The sequence below is a fragment of the Monodon monoceros genome, unplaced genomic scaffold (genome assembly GCF_005190385.1).
Source record: "Monodon monoceros isolate NGI ecotype Baffin Bay Population unplaced genomic scaffold, NGI_Narwhal_1 Super_Scaffold_3, whole genome shotgun sequence".
In the NCBI taxonomy this organism is placed as follows: Eukaryota; Metazoa; Chordata; class Mammalia; order Artiodactyla; family Monodontidae; genus Monodon; species Monodon monoceros.
In genome coordinates, this window is record NW_021703780.1 from 67,757,391 (window position 1) to 67,781,272 (window position 23,882).

Consider the following 23,882-nt stretch of genomic DNA (forward strand, 5'->3'; position numbering starts at 1 on the left):
AAGATAATGTGGGTCTCTTTGTGTTAAGATATATCTGTTTTAATGGATGGGCTTACATTTACACAAACGGAAAGAGCACCCTCTGGACGGGGGGCCCGGAATGTACTGCCCATGCATGAGTTGCCAGTCGCCATTGCTGCATGTGGTTTGTGTCCTGGTTGGGAAGCCACCCTGGGGAGAGCTCGTTCCTATGTACTCAGAGGTCTGGAGACCCACAGCGGAGAGCCCAGAACCCCAGACTTGCTGAGGGGCATGCGTCCTCGCAGTGCTGGGACAACGTGGCCTGGGACAACTGTCAGGGCAGTCATCTCCTAGTGGAGAGAAAAGCTGGGAAATGAGGTCTTGGAACCACAGTTTCTTTAAACCATGTTGGGGATTTTGTGTGTGCATCTCAGGACAAAAAAAAGAAAAAAATACGTATTTTAAATGTACCGTGGAACTTGGGCTCTTTACAAAATCTTCTGTAAAATGAAACCTCAGTTAACATTCCAGGCAATAGGGTATTTATTTTCTCTCTCTCCTTTTTTTTTTTTTTTTTTTTTTTTTGGTTAATGAAAATACTAGCACAAAACCAACCAACCAACCTCTGTTTAAACCCTTGCTAAAAGTCTTCTAGACATTTGAGTTCATTTTTTCCTGCCTTTAGGCCAGTAAATTTGGTTGACGGTTGTCCTAAGTGAGATGCTGCCTCGGTCAGTGAGCAGATTCTACCTCCGTCTCCACGGTGACGGGCATTGGAGCAGGAGGCCCAGGGCGTGGGGTGCAAGTACGCTCACCTGGCCTCTGCTTCATCCTGAGCTGTCTTTTTTTTGGCAATTTGCCTTCTCCTCAAACTGAACGGGAAAATGTTACCTTTAGCCTGTTAGCCTGGTTAATTGAGGTTTTACTTTCCACATTTTTAAGTTGTTCAGTGCATTTAGTTCCTCTTGGGCTTCAGGGCAAAGAGATACAGGTTTATTTAAAAGAAAAAACCCCACAGTTATTGCTTTTCAATTTTAATATATTTGCCTCAGTGACTTAAATCTTCCAAATCAATTCTCATTTTGAAAGTATCTCATAGAGTGGAAAATGAGCTAAAACAAGGATTCAGAAAATGCAGAATCTCTGAGAAGCAGCTGACATGGAAAGAGTGGTTCCTGGTGGCCTGGGGAGGATTTGGAAGGCTGTTTGGATACTGGGTTAAACCATCTGAAGTGGCCTTTTTTTTTTGTAGGTTAAAGAGGGTTAATTATTGGCAGTTCAACATGGGCCAGTAGAATTAGCTCCCAGCTCTGCCTCTCCTCTCCTGTACTTATCTGAAACTTCTCCCATCTGTTTTTCTAAAGAAGCAGTAACTCCATGTATTTTGCAGTTTTTATTCTGGAGCACTTCCTCACTAAGCTCCTTATTCAGGAAGCTCAGTGGGGAACCTGCGGTGTGGGCTCCGGGTACTCGGGGCCGTGACTTAGCAGGTGACGGCTTCTGAGCCACACCTGGCACATGCTAGAGTAGCTGGGCTTGGAGGAGCCTTTTAAATGGGTGTATCAGTAAGGGCCCTTAGGAGCAATACGGGGCCTGGGAAAACCACGCACGTTTCTATATCAACGGAGCGTGTGAGCCCGGGGCTCGGGCACTTCTAGCCCCACTTGGGAAGTCTGGGTTGGAGCAATGTGGGCTCTGCTGGGGTCTCAGAAGGGCCGGAACTGGCGTTTTGTGGGGAAGCCAGGTTGTCTGGGCAGTGATTACATCCTGACAAACCTGGTCAAGTGGACTCTCTGCTGAGACAGAGCCTTTGGACGTGCCAACGATATATTCATAATTGAAATTTGTTTTCACTGTGATAATGTCCAGTGAAATAATTGCTCTCTTCTTTTAAAATGTATAGGAAATCAGCTGCCCCTTTTCCATTTTTGAACAAAGCATTCAGTTGCTCTGCCCTGTTGGTTTACATTTCTGGCTTCCTAATGCACACTTGTTCGTAAAGTCATACTTTGCTCAAGCTTTTGTAAAGAGCCCAGGTTTCTTTTCCTTTGCAGAGAGAAAAGAAAAACAAAACTCTAAATCACTCATATTCTGCTTATAGATGACGACTTTCGGAGCTTTCCTCCACAAAGGGGCTTTCTGCAGGAACTACTTCAACTTACTGGATATGCTGGTCGTTGGGGTGTCTCTGGTGTCATTTGGGATCCAGTAAGTATTCTGGGGTGTGTGTGAACGTGTGTGTACAGGACTGTTGGGCAGGAAGGTCTGTGTGAGGAATCTTAACATAATTCATAAAGCCTAGGCATCGTTTTAATTATGGCATTAGGTTATCTGGGAAAGCTTAATTTGTGCCCATGCCAGAAAGCATTGGGACAACTCACCCTTTCTTGTGTTTCTGTTTCTCTTTTTATGCCCTCTGCTGGGTTGTGCTCATTATTCTCTGTGATATTTTTTTCAAAAGAGGGTGAAAGAAGTCTAGACTAGGAGGGAGGGCAGCTGGACTCTACTCTGGGTTCTCCAGGGGCTGGCCCAGGGCCCGGGGCCGGTGGGGGCTCCTCTCCCAGGATCTCAGTTCCCCATCTATACAGGAGAGGTTGGACGAGGTGACCTCTCAGGCCTTTCCAGCTTGGATATTGAAGGCTTCCCTTACTCTCCAGGATAAATCAGCTGCTATGACCCTTTTCTTTTGGCATCTAAAATTTTATTTGTTTGGTTTTGGTTTTGGTTTTGTTTTTGCGGTACGCGGGCCTCTCACTGTTGTGGCCTCTCCCGTTGCGGAGCACAGGCTCCGGACGCACAGGCTCGGCGGCCATGGCTCACGGGCCCAGCCGCTCCGCGGCATGTGGGATCCTCCCGGATCGGGGCACGAACCCGTGTCCCCTGCATCGGCAGGCGGACTCTCAACCACTGCGCCACCAGGGAAGCCCGGCATCTAAAATTTTTAGCTAGAAGGGGCCAAAGCTGCAAGTCAGAGCCCCAGGACCTTTCCATGGCATTGAGGGATTTCTGGGGGGAACAGCCCCAGCTGTACACTGCCTGCCTGCCGTACCTGGGGGTTTGGGACAGAGGCTCCAGTGGGAGCGTCCAGGGGTGGTCTTGCTTTCCTGCTGACTTTGAAGCACCTCTGCTCAGGTGCTGACCATCAGTGCCCCTCATATGAGAGCACATGTGTGCACATGGCCTCTGAACTAAAGGGAAATGAGAGGCTCTATCCCCTTCAGAAGGGGGAGGACCCCTGCCTGAAACTGCCCTGTGTTAAAATCCTCTTCCTCACCTCCCATCAGTACCCAGTGAGAGGGAGCCATGTAGTCACAACTCGGAAAGGCATTCTCACGAGTATCTTTGCAACGCCTGTAAGCTCGCAGCTGTGCCTGCACCCTCCAGCTGCCGCCCCCCCATATGCTAACCCCATACCCACTTGGGACTCACCTGATATCACCTCTATGGGGCCTTCCCAGACTCCCCAAGGTCTTTTCCCCTGGCTGCCTTCTCTCTGTTGTCACACCTACATGCTGGCTTGCGGTTGCCCATCTCTCCCACCCAACGGCGGACTCCTTGAAGGCCAGAGAAGCCCAGCACCAGGGCACTACAGCCTCCAAACTTGGAAAACCAACCAAACCAACGCAACTCAGCCAAGTACTGCCTAGCATTTACATCAGGTGGAAAGAATAAAGCAAACTCCTAAATTGTGTCTCTGCTGCATTAGTTGTGTGCCTGTCAGGGTCTCTGAGAGTGTGGGGGGCCTGGCTTAGGAGGTGCCATGGAGCGTGGGCCGGAAGGAGGAGACCCACCCTCGTGTGTGTTTCATGCGGAGAGATTAGCTCTGCTCCACGTGGCCCCACCATAGTTGTACTAAAGTGAAATCATCTCACAGCATTTTACCCACTGCAATACATTCTACTTGCTTGATTTCCTCTGCTCTTTCCCTTAGATCCAGTGCCATCTCTGTTGTGAAGATCCTGAGAGTCTTAAGGGTTCTGAGACCGCTCAGGGCAATCAACAGAGCAAAAGGACTTAAGGTTTGGATTCCTCTCCAGGCTGGGCTGGCTTCAGTTGGGGTTAGCTGTCATCACTGATTTTTCTGGGCCGGGACTGGGTTGAGGCCTGATGGATTTTCCAGTGAGCTTTGCCTTTGAAAAGAACATTTCTAACCAATGAAGCTGCCTCTGCTAAGTGCTGGCAGTGTTTTTCAAGTTATTATTTTCCTCACAGACTTAGAGAATGATCTTATGGTTACCAGGGGGGGAAGGGTAGGGGGAGGGATAGATTGGGAGTTTGGGATTGACATGTACACACTGCTATATTTAAAATAAAAGGGCTTTCCATGAAAAAAAGTTATTATTTTTTAAATTTTTTGTTCATTTAAGATGTTTTTCTTTATTTGATTACTGTTCACACTTCATTACTTTTCTCATTATTAATAGTGTTCCTCTGGGTTTCTTTTAGTCTTTAAATCTATTCTTGTGCAGTTTGTACAAAAGGCCAGAGGGTTTACATTTTCCTAAGTCGTCTTATGGGGTACAGGACCCTTGTGCCAGGCAGTGCTGTACCCCATGGCATTTCTTCTGACTGAGCTCACTGCTTTGGAGGAAGCCAAGGAGGAACCTCCTTACAGGGCGTTCCTCCCAGGGGGCCATAATGCACTAGGGGTAACTCCATAGATAACCACCTGAAAAACGAAGCATAAGGGACTGTCAGGTAGGAAAATAATATAAAATTGCATATAATCATAGAAAATCTTGGCTGGTATTAGTTCACCTCGTGGCTGAAATAACACAGGGAACTAACACTCCCCTGTCTCCTCCCCACCCCCTCTCCCTAGCACGTGGTCCAGTGTGTCTTTGTGGCCATCCGGACAATTGGCAACATCATGATCGTCACCACCCTCCTCCAGTTCATGTTTGCTTGCATCGGGGTGCAGCTCTTCAAGGTACAGGGAAGGGCCTTTAAGCATGGAGCCCAGCCCGTCTTCTTCAGGCGGAGCCCACATTTGACTGTCTGTCTGTTTTGTATCCAGGGAAAGTTTTATCGATGCACAGATGAAGCCAAAAGTAACCCGGAAGAATGCAGGTGAGTGTCCTGAACGTGGGAGTGGGGAGTTTAGAAGAACAGATAAAAAGCTTCAAGAATCCGCTCATGCTAGCCTTTCAGAAGTTTTTGTTGTGGAGGACAAGAGGCCTGAGAGCTCAGCCCATGGCTGGAGACGTGGAAGGGTTTTGTTTTGAGGTGAAATTCACATAACGTAAAATCAACCATTTCAAACTGTACTGTTCAGTGACATTTCATACAATCACATTGTGGAGGGAGCACCACTTCTGTCTAGTTCCAAAGCTTTTCATCACCCTTAAGGCATGGACAGATGACTTCTGATGTTTGGTATAGAATCAGTAAACTGGGGGAGAGAGTGGGCACTAAAACCTAAAATAACAATTATGAAATGCTCCCCAAAAGCTCCCCCTACAGCCACGTATCCAATTATTTCCTCAAACCAGAACTTGAAGCTTAACTTCCTGGAGTTCAGGATCTGGCGACCCTCTTCTGACAGGTCCCAGGATGCTTCTTTCTCCTTGCTCCCATCATCCACATCTTGGCCATATGTTCGTTCACAGTAATGGGCAGAGGAGAGAGCAGGTGGCATATACTCATTCCTCTTATCCCAATGCATCCAAAAGACTATGAAGGTAGACACGGAGGCCATCACCTGAAGTTCTGAGACCTTAGAAGCATAGACGTCCCTGTCCTTTTGAGATGTCACCAGGCAAGGCTGGCCTGCTTGCACTGTGTTCACTGAGGGTTTCTTTTCAGCAGAAGGTGCAGTCAGAGAGCACCAAAGGCCATGTGACTGTGGCAGTGCACCTCAGGGGCCCCGTTCATGCTCTGGGGTGGGGGGCGCCCACGGAGTTGACAGCACAGCAGCCGTGTGAAGACGCTTTCCCTTCCGTTGCTAAGTTGGCCTTCTCATCTGTGAAATAGAGGCATTCTAGGAGAAATACTGTGTACCAGCGATTATAGAATTGTTTTGGAAAGAAAACTGGGAATATTGTTAGTATGAGAGAAGGAATTTGATTAAAACTAAAATGTAGAGAAGGAATTTGATTAAAACTAAAATGTAGATTAGAGGATGCCTGGGCTTGTTTCCCAGAGCTTGTGGAATTCTGCATGGCCAAAACTTTCGGTTCTTCATTGCACACTTTGAGGCCATTGTATGAGGGATGGTTCTTGTTCGGTAGTTTTCATTTGTGATCAGGCTGGGTGTCTGCCTGGTCACTCTGGAGGATACTCATTGAGTCATTGCTGCACGGTTATTCGAACCGTTGAGTAGGCTAAATGGAGAGCATGATATGGAGAAACGCAGGCTGTGCCATGCTCAGAACGGTGGCCTGGCCGGGGGAGGGATCGGGCAGTGTGACAGATTCCACATCCTGCCAGGGTGACCGCCCACTTCCTTTCCTCTCTAGGGGGCTCTTCATCCTTTACAAGGATGGGGATGTCGATAACCCTGTGGTCCGTGAGAGGATCTGGCAAAACAGCGACTTCAACTTTGACAACGTCCTCTCAGCTATGATGGCTCTGTTCACGGTCTCCACGTTCGAGGGCTGGCCCGCGTGAGTACCGAGATCGTGTGTCTCCCAGGGATGCTCCTGCTGCTTCGCGGGCACTCTGGGCTGAGCCGTGTCTCCTGGAGAGTGGGTCCTGCTGCTTTTCTCCAGTTTTGTAGGCCTTTTCTATGACTTTTTAACTTTGTACCACTTATCGCTCACTTCCTGGCCCACAGGGCTCCTCTGTCTGATTAGGCAAAGGATTAACCCCTGTGGGCAGCCAGGACTCTCGGATTTGGGAAGCTGGGGTCTTGGAAGGGGGGTATCTCTCAGCGGGCTCCTGGGGGGCATTGCTGGATGTGGATGGGGAGTCCCCAGAGGCATTTTTCAGGCCAGCTCCTGTGTCACCTCATCAGTAAAGCTGCCACTACACTGTTCCTAAAGAGGCCCATGAGAGTGTCCCAGACCGTTCACTCATTTGTTCATTCACTCCTGGTAATGTACCAGTACGTGCCATTGTGCCACGTCTTTCACTGCCGCGCTCGCTGGCTCATTCATAACGTGTGCTCTTGATACCAGCTCCATGCAACATGCTGTACTACACCCTGTGGAAGAAACAGAGCTGTCTAGATGTGGTTTCCCCTCTCAAAGCCCACGTTTAGTCAGTGTCGCCAACCAAGCCAAGCAGGAGGGTCCTGGTGTGTCAGAGACATGCAGCATAGGGTCCTGAGGAATGGCTAGGATTTTGATGGGTGAGGTAAGAAAAGTGGAAAGGAGGAAGATGGTAGAATACGAAAGGAGCGCTCTTGTACCTCTGTTGTGCTCTGCTCTCTGATGGCCCCCCAGCTCCTGCCGCCAGAACATATATATGTTGATAGAGTTCCGAATGTCAAGTTCTCATGCCCAGAGGAGGGTGGACAGGCTGGCAGGACTCTCCGGGTGTGTGGGGTGTCTGCGAAGTAGAAGGACAGTTGGGCGGGGCTTGTTCATTGGTGGATTGGTCCTGCGAGACGAGGAGCATAGCGTGAGAGCCTGCACTCCACAGAGGCGCTAGCTGTGGTCTCAGGGTTTAAACACTGCACTTTAGTAAACCTGGGTGGCAGCTGCCACCAGGGATGGCAGGGAAATGAACAGACTTGGGGCTTGGGGCTCAGGGGAGGTGGGCTCAACTCCTGCTCTGTCCCCAGGACTGTGACCTTGGCACTTAGATCCCTCTCTGAGCTTCCGTAAGACAGGGACGACCGTATGTCCACCTTTCCAGATGGATGTGAAAGCACCTAGCACAGTGCACGCCTCGGGTGGGTGCCTGGAAGGGCTGAATCTGCATCAGAACGAGCATACGTTGAATTGGAGGCTGTTGCAGTAATTGCCCCTCTTTCTGCTCAGAGTTCTGCCTGGGACATTTAATTTTAGTGCTTGTTTCAGTTTGGGGAACCTCTCGTAGTTCTTTGGAAATGCCCTGGCTGCTCGCTCGTTGTCTTGCGTTTACAGCTTTCAGTTCCGCCAGTGTCTTCCATGTGGTGTCCGTCCTGTCTTCTGCCTGTGACTAGAAAGGAGCATTATTGGACGTTTGTAAAATCTTTTCCAGTCTTCAGAGCAATCAGTCAACAAATATATCCCAGGTGTTCCCTCCGCCAGGTGCCGGGCTGATTGGCCTATCGCTCAAGAGGCTTCCTGAGGGACCTCCACGTGTCCCGGGGCCTTGCGGTGGGCTCCCAGCGAGGGGTCCGACCGTCAGTGCCCACAGAGGTGGTCAGAAGCCAGCGGGGCTGGGCTGCTGGCTGAGCGGCGCTGGTGCTCACTGGATCCTCTGCTCTCCAGGTTGCTGTACAAAGCCATCGACTCGAACGGAGAGAACGTCGGCCCCATCTACAACTACCGCGTGGAGATCTCCATCTTCTTCATCATCTACATCATCATCGTAGCATTCTTCATGATGAACATCTTTGTGGGCTTCGTCATCGTCACATTTCAGGAGCAGGGGGAGAAAGAGTATAAGAACTGTGAGCTGGACAAAAATCAGGTTAGAGTCACACACTGTTCGGGCTTCTGTCCCTTGAGCCAAAGAGGACCGATTTCTCTTTTGACAGCTTCCCGCATGTACAGAGAAGGGTGCCCACCTGCTCTCTCTCCCTGGGGCTTGGGCCCTGCTCAGAGCACACCCTCAGCCACTGTGAGTCATCAGTGTGGAGAGTTAGTTTCCCAGATGCAGAGTAGGCTGTAATTTTGAAATTTACCCCCAGACGTGTGAGTGAGAAGTCAGGATACCTAGGCCACCTTCTGTGGTCATGACCCACTAGTGACAGCTCAGAGTCACGTAGGATGGTGTGGCCTGGGGCCAGGAAGCACCCAGTGGCACTCGCACAGTCCCTCCCAAGCCTTTTATCTCCTCAACCTCGGGACTATTGACATTTGAGGCTGGATAATTCTTTGTTATGCTTGCGGTGCATGGTTGAGAAGCCTCCCTGGCCTCTCCCCACTAGATTCCAGTAGCACCTTCTGCCCCCCACCCTCATTCCCGCTCCAGAAATATCTCCAGACATTGCCAAATGTGCCCTGGTTGAGAACCATTGACTTAGGAGGAAGTACCCTATCACACCACCGGGAAAGTCGCTAACTTTAAACTTGGGACTAAGGTTACACTGGCATCACTCTCTTGATCTAGCACCTTGTTTTAACCAGTCTGTTAGGCGCAGGGGCCTTTGGCTCTGATCGTGTGATGATGCGAGGGGGCCAGGAGACCTCTCTGGTCCTGTTCTGCCTGCACCTGCTCTGTGACTGTGGGTGCGCCTCCACCTCCTGTCTGGGCTGTCTCCCCAAATTGAGGGCATTAAGGAGTCACTTTTAAAGGTCTTTCTCAGCTGTAAAAATAGCCTGTGAGATGGAGACTCTGTTCTGGGAGTTTCCCCCAGGCCCTCTATCAGAAGCCATCTCTGTTGGCTGATAACATAGAGAGCAAGAATCACTGCCGGCCTGGGCTTCCTGGCGGGAAGTCGCCGTGCACGGTGAGGCCGTCTGTCTCAGGCTGCAGCGTCTCCACTGGGGGAAGCACGAGCACAGCTTGGTTTATAGGAAGACATTGCTGCGAGTTGTCAGGGCGTCCCTGCAGATGTTATCAGTGACGGTCTGAGGGAGGCCTGGTCCAGCTCTTCACCCCTCCTGACCCCCGCCAAGGAAGAAGAGTGTCAGGGCAAGACCCAGGCAGAACCAGAGCTGAAACTAGGTCACCACGAGGTCCAGGATAGGCTCCAGTCAGGGGTCCCAAGAGTCAGCATGTGAGGTCACAGCAGGGCCAGGTCCTGGACAGAGAGAGCCTGTGGTTGGTCTGGGCCTAGGAGCAAGTAGGGTATGATGCTGAAAAGGCTTTCGGGGCTGGAGGCTCCCTCTGGGCTTGCTGCAAAGGGTGGACCGGTCTCGGCCCCAGCATCAGTGGGCGGGGCAGTGCTCTGGCCATCATCACGGACCATGTCCTGGGGGTTCTAAGATGAACACGACAAGCTCCTGAGCCTCTAAAGCTCTCAGACAGACACACAGCTCACTCACCATTAGACACTTAGGGTTACCATGCGCGTTCTGGCTGCTGGTAGGCGTCTTGTATGGGTCCATCCCGGAGCAGCCATGGGACCTCCAATCTCAGGGAGTCAGCCCAGCCCCTCTGGTTCTTGAGGATTTCCTTGCCTCTCGTTACTTGGCTTCCTTCCGTGGGCAGGAGAACTACAGATGTGCTCCACCAGCATCAAAGAAGGGTCAAGGCTTTGCATCTCTGCTTAATGCATCGCCGGACCTCAGTCTTTTAATAGGCGAAATGGAAGCAAACTGGGTGCTCTGCTTACCCTCAAAGGCTGCTGTGAGGACCAGATGAGGTGATGGAGCTGGGGGCCCTTTGTCAGTGATGCTGAGTGGTACCTGTGCGGGTTGCGCTGGCGGTTCCCCCTTGTTCTCGCTCCCTCCCAGTAGGGGTGCGCCAGCTTTTCAGGGCAGACGAGAACTGTGTCCTTCTTCCATAGACGTGCTCAGGATCCCCGTTGCTCTTTTCTGCCATTGCAGCGTCAGTGTGTTGAATACGCCTTGAAAGCACGTCCCTTGCGGAGATACATCCCCAAAAACCCCTACCAGTACAAGTTCTGGTACGTGGTGAACTCCTCGCCTTTCGAGTACATGATGTTTGTCCTCATCATGCTCAACACACTCTGCTTGGCCATGCAGGTAAAAATGGAGACAGCCGCGTGGATCACGTCTGGGCCTTCGGTGCAGCCCCATGCCCCGAATCCTGAGGGTGGAACGCCGCCCCCTCACAGGAGGAAGGGTTTGATTATCTGATGAGTCCGGGCTGTAGTTTGGCCAGACTCCCATTCTGGCTGACAGTTGCCATGGCAGGAGTTTACAGTCACTCTTCTGCATAAGAGACTGTACAGCGTGACCATAAGTGCCATTTCTCTGGAGCCCTAGCATGGCTTGCCGGCCTGTGAACCTTTACTGTGGGCTTCTGTGGCCAGGGAGTGGTTGTGGACTAAAGCTCTGTCTGTGTGGAAATGAACAGGCGGGGTCTTCAATCCTGACTTGACTCCTTAGCAGCCGGGTGACCCGGGGCAAGTTATTTAAATCCCCCGAGCCTGGCTTTGTCGATTGGTAAAGTGGGAAACGAAGTTTATGCTGGGTGATTTGTGTCCGGCACTTTGCTCTGGGCCTGTCCCAGAGTGTCATTCCCGTCCTCAAGTCACTCTCAGCGTGGCAGTGGGGAGTCTTCTGGTCCGTGGAGTACTGAGCTTGACCTGCCTGACAGCGACTCTTGGCTCACTGGGGGCAAGGAAGGCAGCTCACTTCAACTGGCCACACTGGATTACAGAGCGGTATTGATAGTGAGCGTTTCCAGCCCTTGTGCTGTCTAGTGGATATTGCACTAGGACAAGAGTGGCCAAGGTCTAGATTCAGTTTCCCACTGGCCCTAAGAGCCTGAGCAAATCAAACCAACTCCCAGTGCTGTCTGGGAGATGAGTGTAAAGACAGCCAAGGGTACGTTTTCTGGCCCTTTCCTTAAATTTACGAATTCCTTATGAATGAGGACCCTCTGCTGATGTAGGGAAAAGCACGAAGGCAAGATGATAACAGTGCCTTTGATTGAATATAGGCCTAAATGGCGTATAATGTATCCTAACCGAGTCCTGCCTTTGTCCATAGACCTGTGGGCGTGTTCTGCATTGTGCCTGGGTCAAGGCCCTGAGTAGAAACCCTGCTGGGAGGAAGGGTGGATTCCCTTTATTCTGAGCAGAGGAAGTGGATGTCTTTCCCCTTCATCGTTTGGTCACCCTCATCTTGTCAGGGCCCCCTGCGCTTTGTGGGGGGCCTACCACGTGCCCTCGCAGGGTCAGTGGAATCACTGGGAGAGGGTGCTGGACCGGGGAGGTTGCCTCGCTGCCCGTGTGACAGGCGGACGGATGCCTGCAGGGGGTGGTGGGCTGGGGAGCCTCCTTTTGCGAGTCCGGAGTGGACCCCCGAGAACCGTGCCTCTGCTTCCGTCCACAGCACTACGAGCAGTCCAGGATGTTTAATGACGCCATGGACATCCTGAACATGGTGTTCACCGGGGTGTTCACTGTCGAGATGGTTTTGAAAGTCATTGCATTTAAACCTAAGGTGAGTTGCTAAACCCGCTGTCAAAGGCTGTAGCTGAATCACTCCAAAGAGTCACCCACTTCCCGTTAGTCTTGTGTTATTGGATTATGCTGAATTGTTCTGGCCGTTAACTAGGTTATCGCCTGAGAACGTTAAAATCTGATGAGGGCATCTGTGTACACATGAGAAAATAAATCTGCGAAAACAAAACCTCGCAAAAACAATTCTGAGAAAAAGAAGAAGAGAGAATTAGGAATTTGCAGAATGGAGATTGTTTTGAAACCTGATTTTCTGTTTCTAGAAGAGCGTGTGTCAGACTGTCTCAAGGAAACTCGCCTCATTACTTGAGCATTGGAGACATTGTTTTCACATAACCCATCAGGAATAATTCGGCCCTGATTTTACTTCTACATTGCCAGCATAAAGACTTTGGTTTTCTTTGTTCTTGGTCTACAGCATCTTTTTCACCTTTTATGGAAAATTCTACCAGCTGCAGACCTCTCACAGCCATACCATCTTTCGTTTGTTTAATTTAGAAAAATTTCACTTGACTTTAAGACAAAACAAGACACGAGCATTTTAAACTGTGTTGGACTGCTCTGCGTGTTATGTCTCCTTTAGGACAGACTGAGTCCAGTCCGCAGTTGTCAACGTCTGTAGCGTAAGAGACAGATAGTATAGTGTCGAAGAGCACGCACCATTCTGGGACCAGACTGGACTCAAATCCCCAAGCAAGCTGTCGATACTTCACTGCTCTGGGCCTCCATTTCCTCACCCATGGAATGAGGGCTCTAGTAGTCCTACTTCATAGGGCAGTTTGGAGGAGTAAGAATCACTCTGTGTGCCACGCTTACAAGAGTGCTCGGCATGTAGCCCCATGCTGTAGACGTGTCAGGACTGTTACGATGACGACCACCATCCCCATCATCAAGTGGTGATGTTTCCTCGTCCTAAAACCCTAGACAGAGGAGCAGATCCTGGCCGAGCTGTGACACATTTGACCCTCAGTTTCTTTTCTAGCAAAACCTCCACCCATCAGAGTTAGAGAATGAGTTCAGTGACCCCAGTGTCTGTTCATCAGGGTGTAAGGTATCTGACAACACTAATTTAAGTAAGACTCGGATTATGAAATGATGGGTTCACATACTCCATCCGTAAGTGGAATTCTAATTTAGAACTGTTCCTATCTTTAATTTGAATTAATTCCTATGCAATCTTTATCAGCTCTTTGTGGACCAAAAAGAAAGGACGCTTGTAAGTGATCGATCGGGGTGATTGCAGTGGGGTCAAACCTGGCATTTTTGCATGGCCAGATGCTAATTACTGTGACTTGTCCATATCTCCACACATGCACCTTCTTCCCTGCCCCCACCAAACTCTTCTGAATATCCTTTGAGATTTTTGGTTTGCTTCCCTTTCCCCTTTCCGTCCTTGATCAACATTTGTCTGGACTGATGGAAAGGTTGCAGAGTAAGAACTCCAAAAGCACTTGATCAAGGCAACATGGCACGTATCTATGCAACATTTCCTAGATCCCCTCGCCATGTCTTGCCCTGCCTGGTGATTAAGCTCTGAGAAGGCACATTTCCCCCGGCATGTGTGTGAGTCCGTGTGTGTCTGCGTGTGCACTGTCAGCGGCTGTGTCCGGTGAACCACTGTTACCAAACCTGGGAGGAGAGTTCAGTGGTGTGTGAACAGGCTGGTGAGGCCGAGGGGAAATGAGTGGCTAACTTATAGTCAGTACTGATCGATCGGAGTTTTTAAATGAGTGATTTCCGCTAGAAACTGTGCCGCTTCGTAGTTTTCCTCCACAAGGTATTTTCACAGCAGAAGATAACCTCAGATTACAAGTGAGAGAAATTTTAAAACAGCAATAGCAGCGCCTCTACGCCTGAGGGGCACCGTCACTGCATTTGCGAAGCAGATGGATTTGGTGTTGTGACGGTGTGTCTGGAGGAGCCGGAGAGAGTCATTTCACCAAGAGGCAAAGCTCTTCTTAAAACGCTTCCTGACTCTCCTATCTCCTCTTTGGTGTTAGCAAAGCAAGGCCAGGCGAGTAGTCATCCACAAAGAAGTCAGTGAGGCCCTCCTACCCGTCAGAGGGGCAGTGGGGCTGAGGAGGCGTGTTGCAAAGGTGGCAGAAGGAAGCCTCTCTGTGAGGAGATGGCCAGAGGGACAGAGGGCTGGGAGCCTGGCCCATAAACGTCATCTCAGAAGGTCTGCGTCTCTCCTGGGGAGCTCTGTCGCAGGGTCCTTTGGGGCTGTGTTCTCCACAGTGAGGGGCGCGTGTTCCGGGAGAACTTGTCAGCCTCTGTCAGGAGAGACAGGGTTGCAGCTGTTTTGTAATAGAAGTACAGAGGGTGAAGTTACAATCCTTCCTGGGAGGTGAGAAGGCATCATAGGAGGAAGGGTTCAAACGAGTGGAGGAACCTGACTCCTTTTATACGCAAGGGCCTGACTGGTAAAGGGGGCCTCCTGAGTGAGAGCACATTTAGAGGGATGTGGTCCGAGCTGGGAGCTTCCCTGGTGGGGAGGTGGGATCACTCCAGGAGAAAAGTTGTTTTGAGTGTGGGTTAGGCAAGCATGGAAGGTGGTGAGACGCCAAAGAGACAAGGAATGAGAGCCGAGCAAACAGGCTGCTCAGTGGGTCGTGTCGGCTCCCCAGGGTAGACCCACCCATCGGGCATCGAGCTCGTGCACTTGGAGCGACTGAGCCGCCCTAGGGTTTTGAAAGGTGGGCCATGATGTAGATAAGAACCAAGTCCTGTTCCCCGGCCTTCCCCTCCAGTACTCCCAAGGGGCAGCCGCTGGACTTCTCAAGTGAATTCTCTCGCTGCAAGGAGGGAGATTGAAGAAGAAGGGCTTTGTCCAAAGTACTGGCTCCCGTAGGTCTAAGGAGCACTTCTGATTTGTCTGAGGTTCCTTCTTTGTGCTTCCAGAAGCCGCCCATCTGGTGTTTGGTCCAGCACCTGTTCAAGTACGTTACCTGCCTCCATGTGGGCTTTTCCTCAGGGAGCCACACTTTGTTCCCAAGGCTTAGACCTCGAAGCGTTTTGGTCTTGGTTCTACACTTGACCCTTGAACAACACGCGGGTTAATCTGAGTATTGCTTAGAGCCGCCGCTCCCTATCCGAGGTTCCTCTGCACCCATTGATTCATCCAACCACAAACCACGTAGGGCTGTGGTATTTACTCTTGAAAAGCATCCATGTGTATGTGGACACGCACAGTTCAAAGCCACAGTGTTCAAGCGTCAACTGTACCTTGAAAATGTCGAATTTACCTGCCTAGCCACTTGAGCTTGGAAAACGTTGAGAGTTACTGGGTTTGGGGAAAGAAGAAAGTGCTTTAGTGCTGTCCTCATGCTTCTGTGCAGAGCGGATGTGTCGTGGACACTGGGTCACCCGGTCCCATATGCCTCCCAGGACAGCACTCCCTCCCCCAGGGTCCCTGGCAGCAATAAGGCTGCTTTACCAGCCCCAGCAGTTTTCCTGGAGCACCTTCTGTACCTCCTGGGAAGAAACCCTGACGCTATCTTTTCAGTTCTTCAGTGATCACACACACACATATATATATATATCTCATAAATGTATCTCAGTGATTTATTTTAATGCCAAATAACGCTTGAGGGGAAATATTAACTCTCCTTAACTAGAACTTGATGTCAGACTCCTTCATGGGCTCAGCCTGTCCTTTCAAGGCCGGGGTATCCCGGAGCTCCCTCCTGGTCCCCTTCTCCCCTGGTAAGACGCGTGCACGCCCAGGGCCTCAGTGGCCAGCTCGTCTCACCCCAGCCTCCGCGGCCCTCCTCCCTCTTGCGTTCCTTGACTGCTGAACCATCTCCTGCCTCTGGCCTCAGCGCCCCCCTTCATCTTCCACACACTCCCTTTGTAAACTGAAAGCTGACCGTGCCACCTGTTGTATGGAAAAAAAAAAGGTAATTTCATAGTCGAATATTCAAAGTTCTGCACCAAACACTAGCGCACTTACATTTCTGCCTCATTTCCGGCCGCGTGCCCCCAGCCGTTCCTCCTCTGCACCCCATCCCCACTGTTACCATGCGGGACCTTTCCGTGGCCTGTGCTTCTGTGTCTGGAAGCCCTTTTTCCACCTTGTTATCTTTTAAGGCCTGTCTGGAATGTGGGCTCCTCCGTCACAGTGTCCCCCCAGCCTAGCCAGGGTCGGCTCTCCCCTTCACATGTGCTCCTGTTAGATGCTCACTGTGCATTGTCAACATCAATACCCTCCATGTCTCCCTCTCCATTAGCTGAGCAGCTGCTCAAAGCTGGGTTGTGTTTGTCTCACGCGATGCCTGCTACATGCTGGTTACTCCATGGGAAGTGGTGGAAGGGAGAAAGAAAGGAATGGATGGATGAACCTGTGGGTGCAGCCCCTTGGCATCAGGCCCTACCGGCTTTTCTATCACAGGAGATGTGGGCAGAGCAGAGTGGCCAAAAGTGAACGTATTTTCCTTTAAGCCTCCACTTGACCTTTGGAAAGGCTTATGCTGGTTAGAAAGCTGTCAGTTACAGTTTCCACCCAAAGTTGGCACTGTGGGCCATCCCTTGGGTCAAATGCTTCCCAGACAGTCCCTGGCAGAAATTGGAAAGTGATCCGGCTGCCTCAGTAAACCCCAAAAGGCCGGGCAGCGAAAAGATCCTGGACTTGGGCTGCTTCTCTTGTTTGCATTGCATAGACCTTGCTGCCCACCATGTGCCAAGCCCATGCTCTATCCTGGCTGGGGGTCCAGCTCTCCTTCCAGGAGCCTATAGTCTAGCCGGAGATTATGTTAATGGACAATCAAGATAGAGTTCTTAGAAACAAGGGAGCTTCCTGGCCCTAAGCCCACGTTAGTCTGGGTTATGATTTTAAATTCCCGGAGTCAGAAGTGTTTCCGAGTAATAAATGTTATTGCGTGTGGCTGACTTGCTTGATCCTTTCAAATGGGTGAGGCTGTTCAAAAAGTAATACGGGCCAACTGTGGCCAGACTGGTAGGGACTGCTGGTTCCATCTGAGGGGCCCTGACCTCCACATTCAGTTGTAGGAGACCCTCTTGTGACTGGCCAAGAGGAGAGAGCATGCAGGTGGGCGCCGTGCTAGAAGCCCTAACCTTCTGGTTACCCAGACGCTGTGGTGGCTTTGGGAAAGGGGTGGGGCTGAGTCATACTCACTTGACGGTGATTTTATTACCTAGGAGGCTACTAAACAGGGAAACAGCATGTGGGAAGAAGGCGGGGGGGGGTTGGCATTTTCTGCCTCCCTGGGACCCCTAGCAAGCCATCTGGCCAGAGCCTGTGATTCCAGCCACCTGCAGCAACTCAAGCCTCCTGTCGCCTAGACGAGGGTGTCAGTCCAGGAACCCTCTAGAATTTGGGCACAACTCTGTGAGTGCAGTGGACCCTCCAGAGAGGGTGTTGATGAGATTACCAAAGAGTTCCAGGACCCCAAACATCAAGCCCCTATCGTGTTGATTTAAAGTGACTTTATACACCGCAGGGGGCCAGGATGGGCCAGTTGGAGAATAGTTTGCAGGCTGATAGGAATGATCCACAGGTGAATACGGATCATTCTGGAGAGACAGAGACACAGAGACACACAGAGACAGAGGAGCTATTCAGGAATAAAGTCTCAAGTAGGTAAGAGGGGCATTCAGTGCCCTGAATGGTGGTGGGCTTGGCCTCCGGGAAAGGAGGTACTGTACCAAGAGGGGGGCAGGGCCCGTGCTGTGGGACAGGACAGGAGGGACAGTGGGTCTTCACTGCTCTCTGTGCCCTAGAGCCCCAGTTGTTACTGATGACCACGCGTTTCTAAGGCATCAGCTCCTCTCTAGAGGAGAGGGGAAGGCTCACCATTGTCTCTGCAGTTCTGAGTTGCTGTTAAATCCATGAGGAAGAGGACAGGCTCTGCACCTCAGAGCGTGCTCTGTGGCCAGGCCGCCAGTCAGCCCACTGTGTGTTACCATTCGCAGTGATGCAGATAATTTAAGAGCAAACGCTGTGTTCTCCCAACCCGGGTACAACGGCGGCACTCAGCGCACCACGTGATCCAGCTGACTGTCTGGTTTCGCGTTGCCCTCGGGGAGGGAAGCAGGATGTGCCTTTACGTCCTGGTGCAGGCTCTGGGTCTCCTCTCTGACCAGCACAGCCGGCTTCCTGAGGGGCACCAGTCGTGTCCTCACCGTGGCCTGCCTCTCCTGTTTTGCCAGCCAAGAGCCCCACATCTTGAGAAGAGAAGCTGTAAGGAGTGAGGCGTTGTCTTTATTAAGCAGACGCTCCCATTAGACGTTTATCATAGATCATCAGAGCTGGTGCAGGCGAGCTTTTGTTTACTTGTTAGAGGGCTAACAGAGGGGCCTGGGAGGGTGGCAGTCAGTCCGTGAGGGTAAGTAACTATGAGAGAGGTGCTGGGATTGTGGGAGAGGAGGAGAGAGGAGATGGCGGGGGGGGGGGGGGGGGGGGCAGGGTCAGAAGTCGTGGCAGTTGGTTGGGAAAATCTTACATTATTTAAGATGAAATTTTTTTAAAATCTCAAACCCTAAGTCAGCGTTACAGGTCCCCCATAAATGCACCTGGGGTGATTAACAGTGATTAGAACAAACATCCCTCCTCCGGTTGTTGGAACAGCCAGCGTGTCCACATTCTCCACAGTGTCGTAAAAGGCTGGGGCTCTGCAGTGGCTTCCTCTGGGCCTGCACTTGATCAATTCATGGGACCTGACACTTCAAAGTACCTTCTGTTCTGGTGTTCTTGATCCAGCACTAAGTGTACCCCGTTGTAAGCACACTGGGCCCCTTTTTATATGATTCAGACCTGAATTTTTATTTCCACAACACATCCTGGCTTGTCGAAAAGATGCAGTTGATTTGCAGACAGTCGTTGACCTCGCAGCCAGAAGCCTCTGTGTACTGTTCTCCCCACCACCCCCTCCGATTGAGGGCTTCCTGGGGGGTATCAGGAGACAGCAGGCAGTCATTTAGCACCTACTGTGCTGAGCCCAGAAGAGGATGCGAAATGTATGCCATGTATGTACAGATTTGTAAGTCACAGTCGTAGGGATGTTGTACCTTCAACAAGATACAAGGACCTGAAATAACAAGAATAGGGCAGAGCTGCATGACCAGGAGGGTGCAAGTTGGTGGAAGGAGGAGGCCTTGCCACGTGTCAAGCACTATGTGGGCTCACGGCTCCGGGCTGGGTGGTGGGATTAGTGGAGGAGGGGACAGAGCAGTCAGCACAGTCCTCTACCCTCATTCCATGGGGTAGACCTGCGGGCAGAGGCCCCAGATTCAGTGATCAAGACCTGAGAGACATTCGGAGTCCCCAGGATGGGAGGTATGAGTCAGGAGGATCTGAAGACATGCCATCAGGGCGTTGGCATTTGAGCTGAGCGTCAAGTGGACGTGGGCAGGTAGAGTTGGGGTGGGGAGGCCGGAATCACAGAGGCCTCAGGAGTTGGGCAAGAACCTGGTGGTGGTTTGAGGGATGGAAAGGAGTCCGCTCAGCCTGGAGGATGCAGAGGGAGGGGAGGGAAGCCAGAGCTGGAGAGGAAAAAGGAGCCTATCAGGAGATAGGGGCTGCTCTGGGGGACAGTGGGAGCACTCGAGCATCATCACCATCCCTGAGCGCTCCTTCCCCGTGAGACCTTCTGTGCACTGATCCCGCAGCCCTACAGGCCACACCTCTGCCTTAGACGGCGTGCATCGCTGGCCTGTCTCCCTGTAAGCCTTCGTGTCCCTTTAGACCGAGAGCTCTGTGAGGACATCCTGCCACGGGGCACACCCTTTGCAGTACTTGGACTGTCGAGGAGGGGCAGGGATACTGGTTTGTTTCAAGGGCACAGCAGTGAGAAGGTGTGAAACGCCGGTCATAGTGGTCTTGATGTGGAAGAAGAGAAGGAGGTGACTGGGGACCCCATACGGGGAGTAGGAGGGCCTTCTCCTCCCTCAGCTAGTGAGGGGTTGGGGTTGTGACCTTGGGAGCCAGGGCAGGGTCACCAAGTGCCTCGCTCTGTCCTGCAGGTACTTGGCTTGGTTCAGTGCTGCCCAGGGCCACGGTCTGCATCGTGTGGTGTGTGTGTCGTGTGGTGTGTGTGTGTGTCTGTGTGTGGTGTGTGTCTGTGTGGTGTGTGTGTGTGTCTGTGCGTGTGGTGTGTGTGTCCCTGTGTGGTGTGTGTGTGTCTGTGTATGGTGTGTGTGTCTGTGTGTGTGTGGTGTGTGTGTGTGTGTATGTGTGGGTCCATGCACCCGTGGCCTCTCTCACACATGCAGGTGCCCCCACCCCGTGTCCCTCTGCACCGGTGGACGGTATGGTCGCTTCCCTTTGGCCCTCCCGCCCCCCCCTGGTTGCCGTGGTTGCTGCGGGGCCCGGGTGTGACCCCATGCGGTCAGCGTGGCTTCTCCTTCCTACGTGCTCATAAACATCTGCCCCCGCCCGCTCTGTCCAGGGGTACTTTAGTGATGCCTGGAACACGTTTGACTCCCTCATCGTAATCGGCAGCATTGTAGACGTGGCGCTCAGCGAAGCTGACGTGAGTATGTGCCCGCCCGGGGCCACCTCCCATCCTGTCTCTGTCTGCACACCCGCCCGGCCCTGCACTGCATCACCTGGACAAGTCACAGAGCCCAGTCGTACTTGATTGAAAACCAGGAGTCTTCTAACGAGAGCTGCAGAGAAGAGGCCTTTTAGCGTAGAGCTTGATCCCCAGGCCTTTAGACACACATCACCTTTTGGAGGACTGACTGTTTTGCAGCGTTAAGCCGAGTCAGCGGTAGGCAGGGCAAGATAGGCGTCTCTAACTGTTTTTATTTGCTGTGTCAGAAGCACTACCCGAAGTGATGTACCTATAACATGTTTGTTTTAGGGTGATTTTTCAAGTAGCCAGGTGGCTTGATGCTAGAATGTTCCCCTTTTATAACACTGTCCTTTTCTTCTTTTTTTCCTGTTGTGCTTCCTCTCTTCTGTGGCTTCTGAATGCTTGCTCTAACAGCACTATTTCACTGATGCATGGAACACTTTTGATGCCTTAATTGTTGTTGGTAGCGTCGTTGATATTGCTATAACTGAAGTGAATGTAAGTAGCAAATTTTGTGTCCTATAACCTCGTTAAGTCTAACACAGAGGAGACCAGAAACCCTCCCCACGGATCTCTGTACACTTTAGAAATTCAAGCACACATTTACCGCAAAAGACTAAGAACATTTTGTCCTCTTCCCTCCCTCCCCCGGCCCCCCCATCCCCTTCCCCTGAATGAGAGTGGGGAAGTAAATGTAGAATTGCCATTTTGGAAGGAAAACATTATTTTTAAAGAAGACCTTATTAAAATGTTAAGGGCTAGGAGTTAATTGTGTGGGTATGTGAACATTATCACTCAGTAGCTGGGTGACCTTGGCAGGGCCCCCGGCTGCTTCGTGCCTCAGTTTTTTGAGCTGGAAAGCAGAGTTCATAACGTGTGCCCTGGTACCCACTGTGGGTCTGTGAAGGCACAGGAGAGAAACCCCACAGCCGTGCCCTGAGCACACGGCCACCGCTGCGGGTGTCCTCACCTGTACGCTGTGCCTGCTGAGCCCTACTGGTGACGCTGGGGAACATGCCTATCCTAGCTCCCCAAATAGGGATGCAGATTGAAGGCTGCCCTGGGCCAGGGGAAGGAGGGCCTCGTGTATATTAGGAGAGGGTGTCAGCGCTCCTTTGTTGCACCCAGTTGAATCCTTTGTTGAGGAGCAGTGGTAGGTGGAGTGAACACCCCACCCAACCTTTAGGAAGCATCCTGAGAACCTTCCTCAAAATACAGAGGCTGCAGAAAGGGGAGCACCGCCTCCCACTGGCCCCTTTCAGATCCGACCCATGCCCAGACCGGGAGGGCCTGATGTGGGCAGAACTGGCCCTGCCCACCTGGTCTGTCCCCAGTTCATCAGCAGGCTTCCGTGGGTGCCCAGCTTGTGTGGAGCCCTTCGCAGGGACAGGTGGAGGATGGGGTGGGCTGCCGTGCTGTGCTGGCTTCCTGCTGCCCGGTGCCAACCTGGCCCTCCTCCCCCCATGCCTGGCTGGGCAGGGGTTGCCACGCTCTGCCTGTCTGACACCTGCGGGCTCATATGGTCCATCCTGGTGCCCAGACAGCCTGTGCCAAATAAGAATGATGAGATCTATGCCACCATTTTGGGGGCCAGGCTGACTGTGGAGTGTAGAGTAGCAGGACAGCGCTAGCCTGGACCTGGGCCTCAGTTCCCTCGTGGACCACTGAGATGAATGATGTCTGCCCTCCCTGCTTCATAGGTACGTTGCAATGATAAAATGATAGGCATATTTGTGAAAATACTTGTTTAAACTCCCAAAGTGTTAGGGAGATACAATGGTATTATTTTAAATATAGATTTTCCTTGTAACAATAAGCGAAATGAACTGTAAGACATTACCATGTCCGTGAGGGTGTGAGTTAAGCCTCATGACACTCAAATTCATGCCAAGACCAGGTACTGAAATGGTATTTTACTAGACTTAGGCACATAGATCTGCCAACCTCCACAAGCCCAGACTTACATAAATTCCACGTTATGTGAAATATTCCACAAGTCAGGTATAAAATTGCCATTTATAATGTGTGAATTATGCTTGGTTATAAAATAATCTGATGCTAATGGGAGAACATAGGACCCTCCCTGGGCTGCCAGGGGCTCTCTCCTGAGTTTATGACCAGACATCTGCCCGCTTAATCATCTCACCACGTAAAGCACTTACAGCCTCCATCAAAGTACACTTACGTGAACAGTCTGGAACCAGACCCCTATGTAAGTCAGAGGTGGCCTATAATGGAAGTGAAAATATCATAAGTGACAATTTGAGCAGGTCTCCCTGGAGCGCTCCGTGCTTCACGTGGTGTGTAGGTGGTAGGGTCCATGCTTAGCTTCTGGGCACCAGGATGTGGCCAGGGTTTGTTCACCAAGCAGACAGCCCAGCTCTCTAATGCCTGACTCCCCGCGCTGGTGCACCACCGACAGTACGCGCGGCTTCCTGGCTGCCTCGCCGCGTGCTGGGGCTGAGCCCACTGTGCCTTCCCTCTGGTTCAGCCCTGCCCAGCAGTGTCTCAGACACGTCCGCCTTCACCTTCCATCAGTCAGGAAAGCCACAGGTCTATAAAAGCCCACGCGAAATTTTTTAGTTAGCGTTTGACTTTGGGGTTTCTGTATAATACAGGCTTTCCCTGGCATTCAGTCAGACTCGAAAACCCTACCAGTCAGCATCCTCGTACTGTTTTTCATTACGTGGCCTTTCCCCTGGTCAGATGGAGCCTGAGACCAAACCTTCCTGAGCCGGGAGCAATGCGAGTTCAAGGCCCTGGCCCAGTAGAAAACCACCTTAGGGGACCTCAGCCTTTCTGTGCTGGGCCTCAGTGAAGAGGGGATGCTCAAGGCCACCTTCTCATCTATTCAGTCCTTCATCACATCTTTATTGGGCATCTACGACCCTCAGGCCACAGCACAAAGACAGGAGAGACTGGATGTCCTTAACCTCTGGTGACATAACTCTCTGAGTGTAGCCGGTGGTTCCTCTACATGCCCCGCCCCCATGCCGAATTCCCTGGGAAGCAGCACACATCATTTCCCTCGGTGGCCCTGTCCCCCGCACTCCCGACTCAGCTGAGCGTGAATACTCTTGGTCCATTGTTGGCTGTTTTTAGCTGCCATAAGTCATCATTTTTTGCAATGTTTAACTTGCTGTGCTGTCTCTCCCAACCTCTGTTGCTCTTTCTTTTCTGTTGCCTAATCGATTTTC

The 23,882-nt window shown here is 51.5% G+C and overlaps 1 protein-coding gene across 1 annotated transcript in view; it reads left to right on the top strand.

The window, feature by feature from the left end:
* Positions 1–23,882, top strand: part of CACNA1D (calcium voltage-gated channel subunit alpha1 D) — a 323,373-nt gene that overhangs the window by 250,742 nt on the left and 48,749 nt on the right. Inside the window, exons 22-30 of the mRNA XM_029243849.1 lie at positions 2,063–2,169; positions 3,893–3,980; positions 4,784–4,891; positions 4,979–5,031; positions 6,420–6,566; positions 8,322–8,523; positions 10,548–10,706; positions 12,024–12,134; positions 20,557–20,640. Of these exons, the coding sequence (XP_029099682.1) occupies positions 2,063–2,169; positions 3,893–3,980; positions 4,784–4,891; positions 4,979–5,031; positions 6,420–6,566; positions 8,322–8,523; positions 10,548–10,706; positions 12,024–12,134; positions 20,557–20,640 (1,059 nt within the window). The remainder of the gene's footprint in view (positions 1–2,062; positions 2,170–3,892; positions 3,981–4,783; positions 4,892–4,978; positions 5,032–6,419; positions 6,567–8,321; positions 8,524–10,547; positions 10,707–12,023; positions 12,135–20,556; positions 20,641–23,882) is intronic.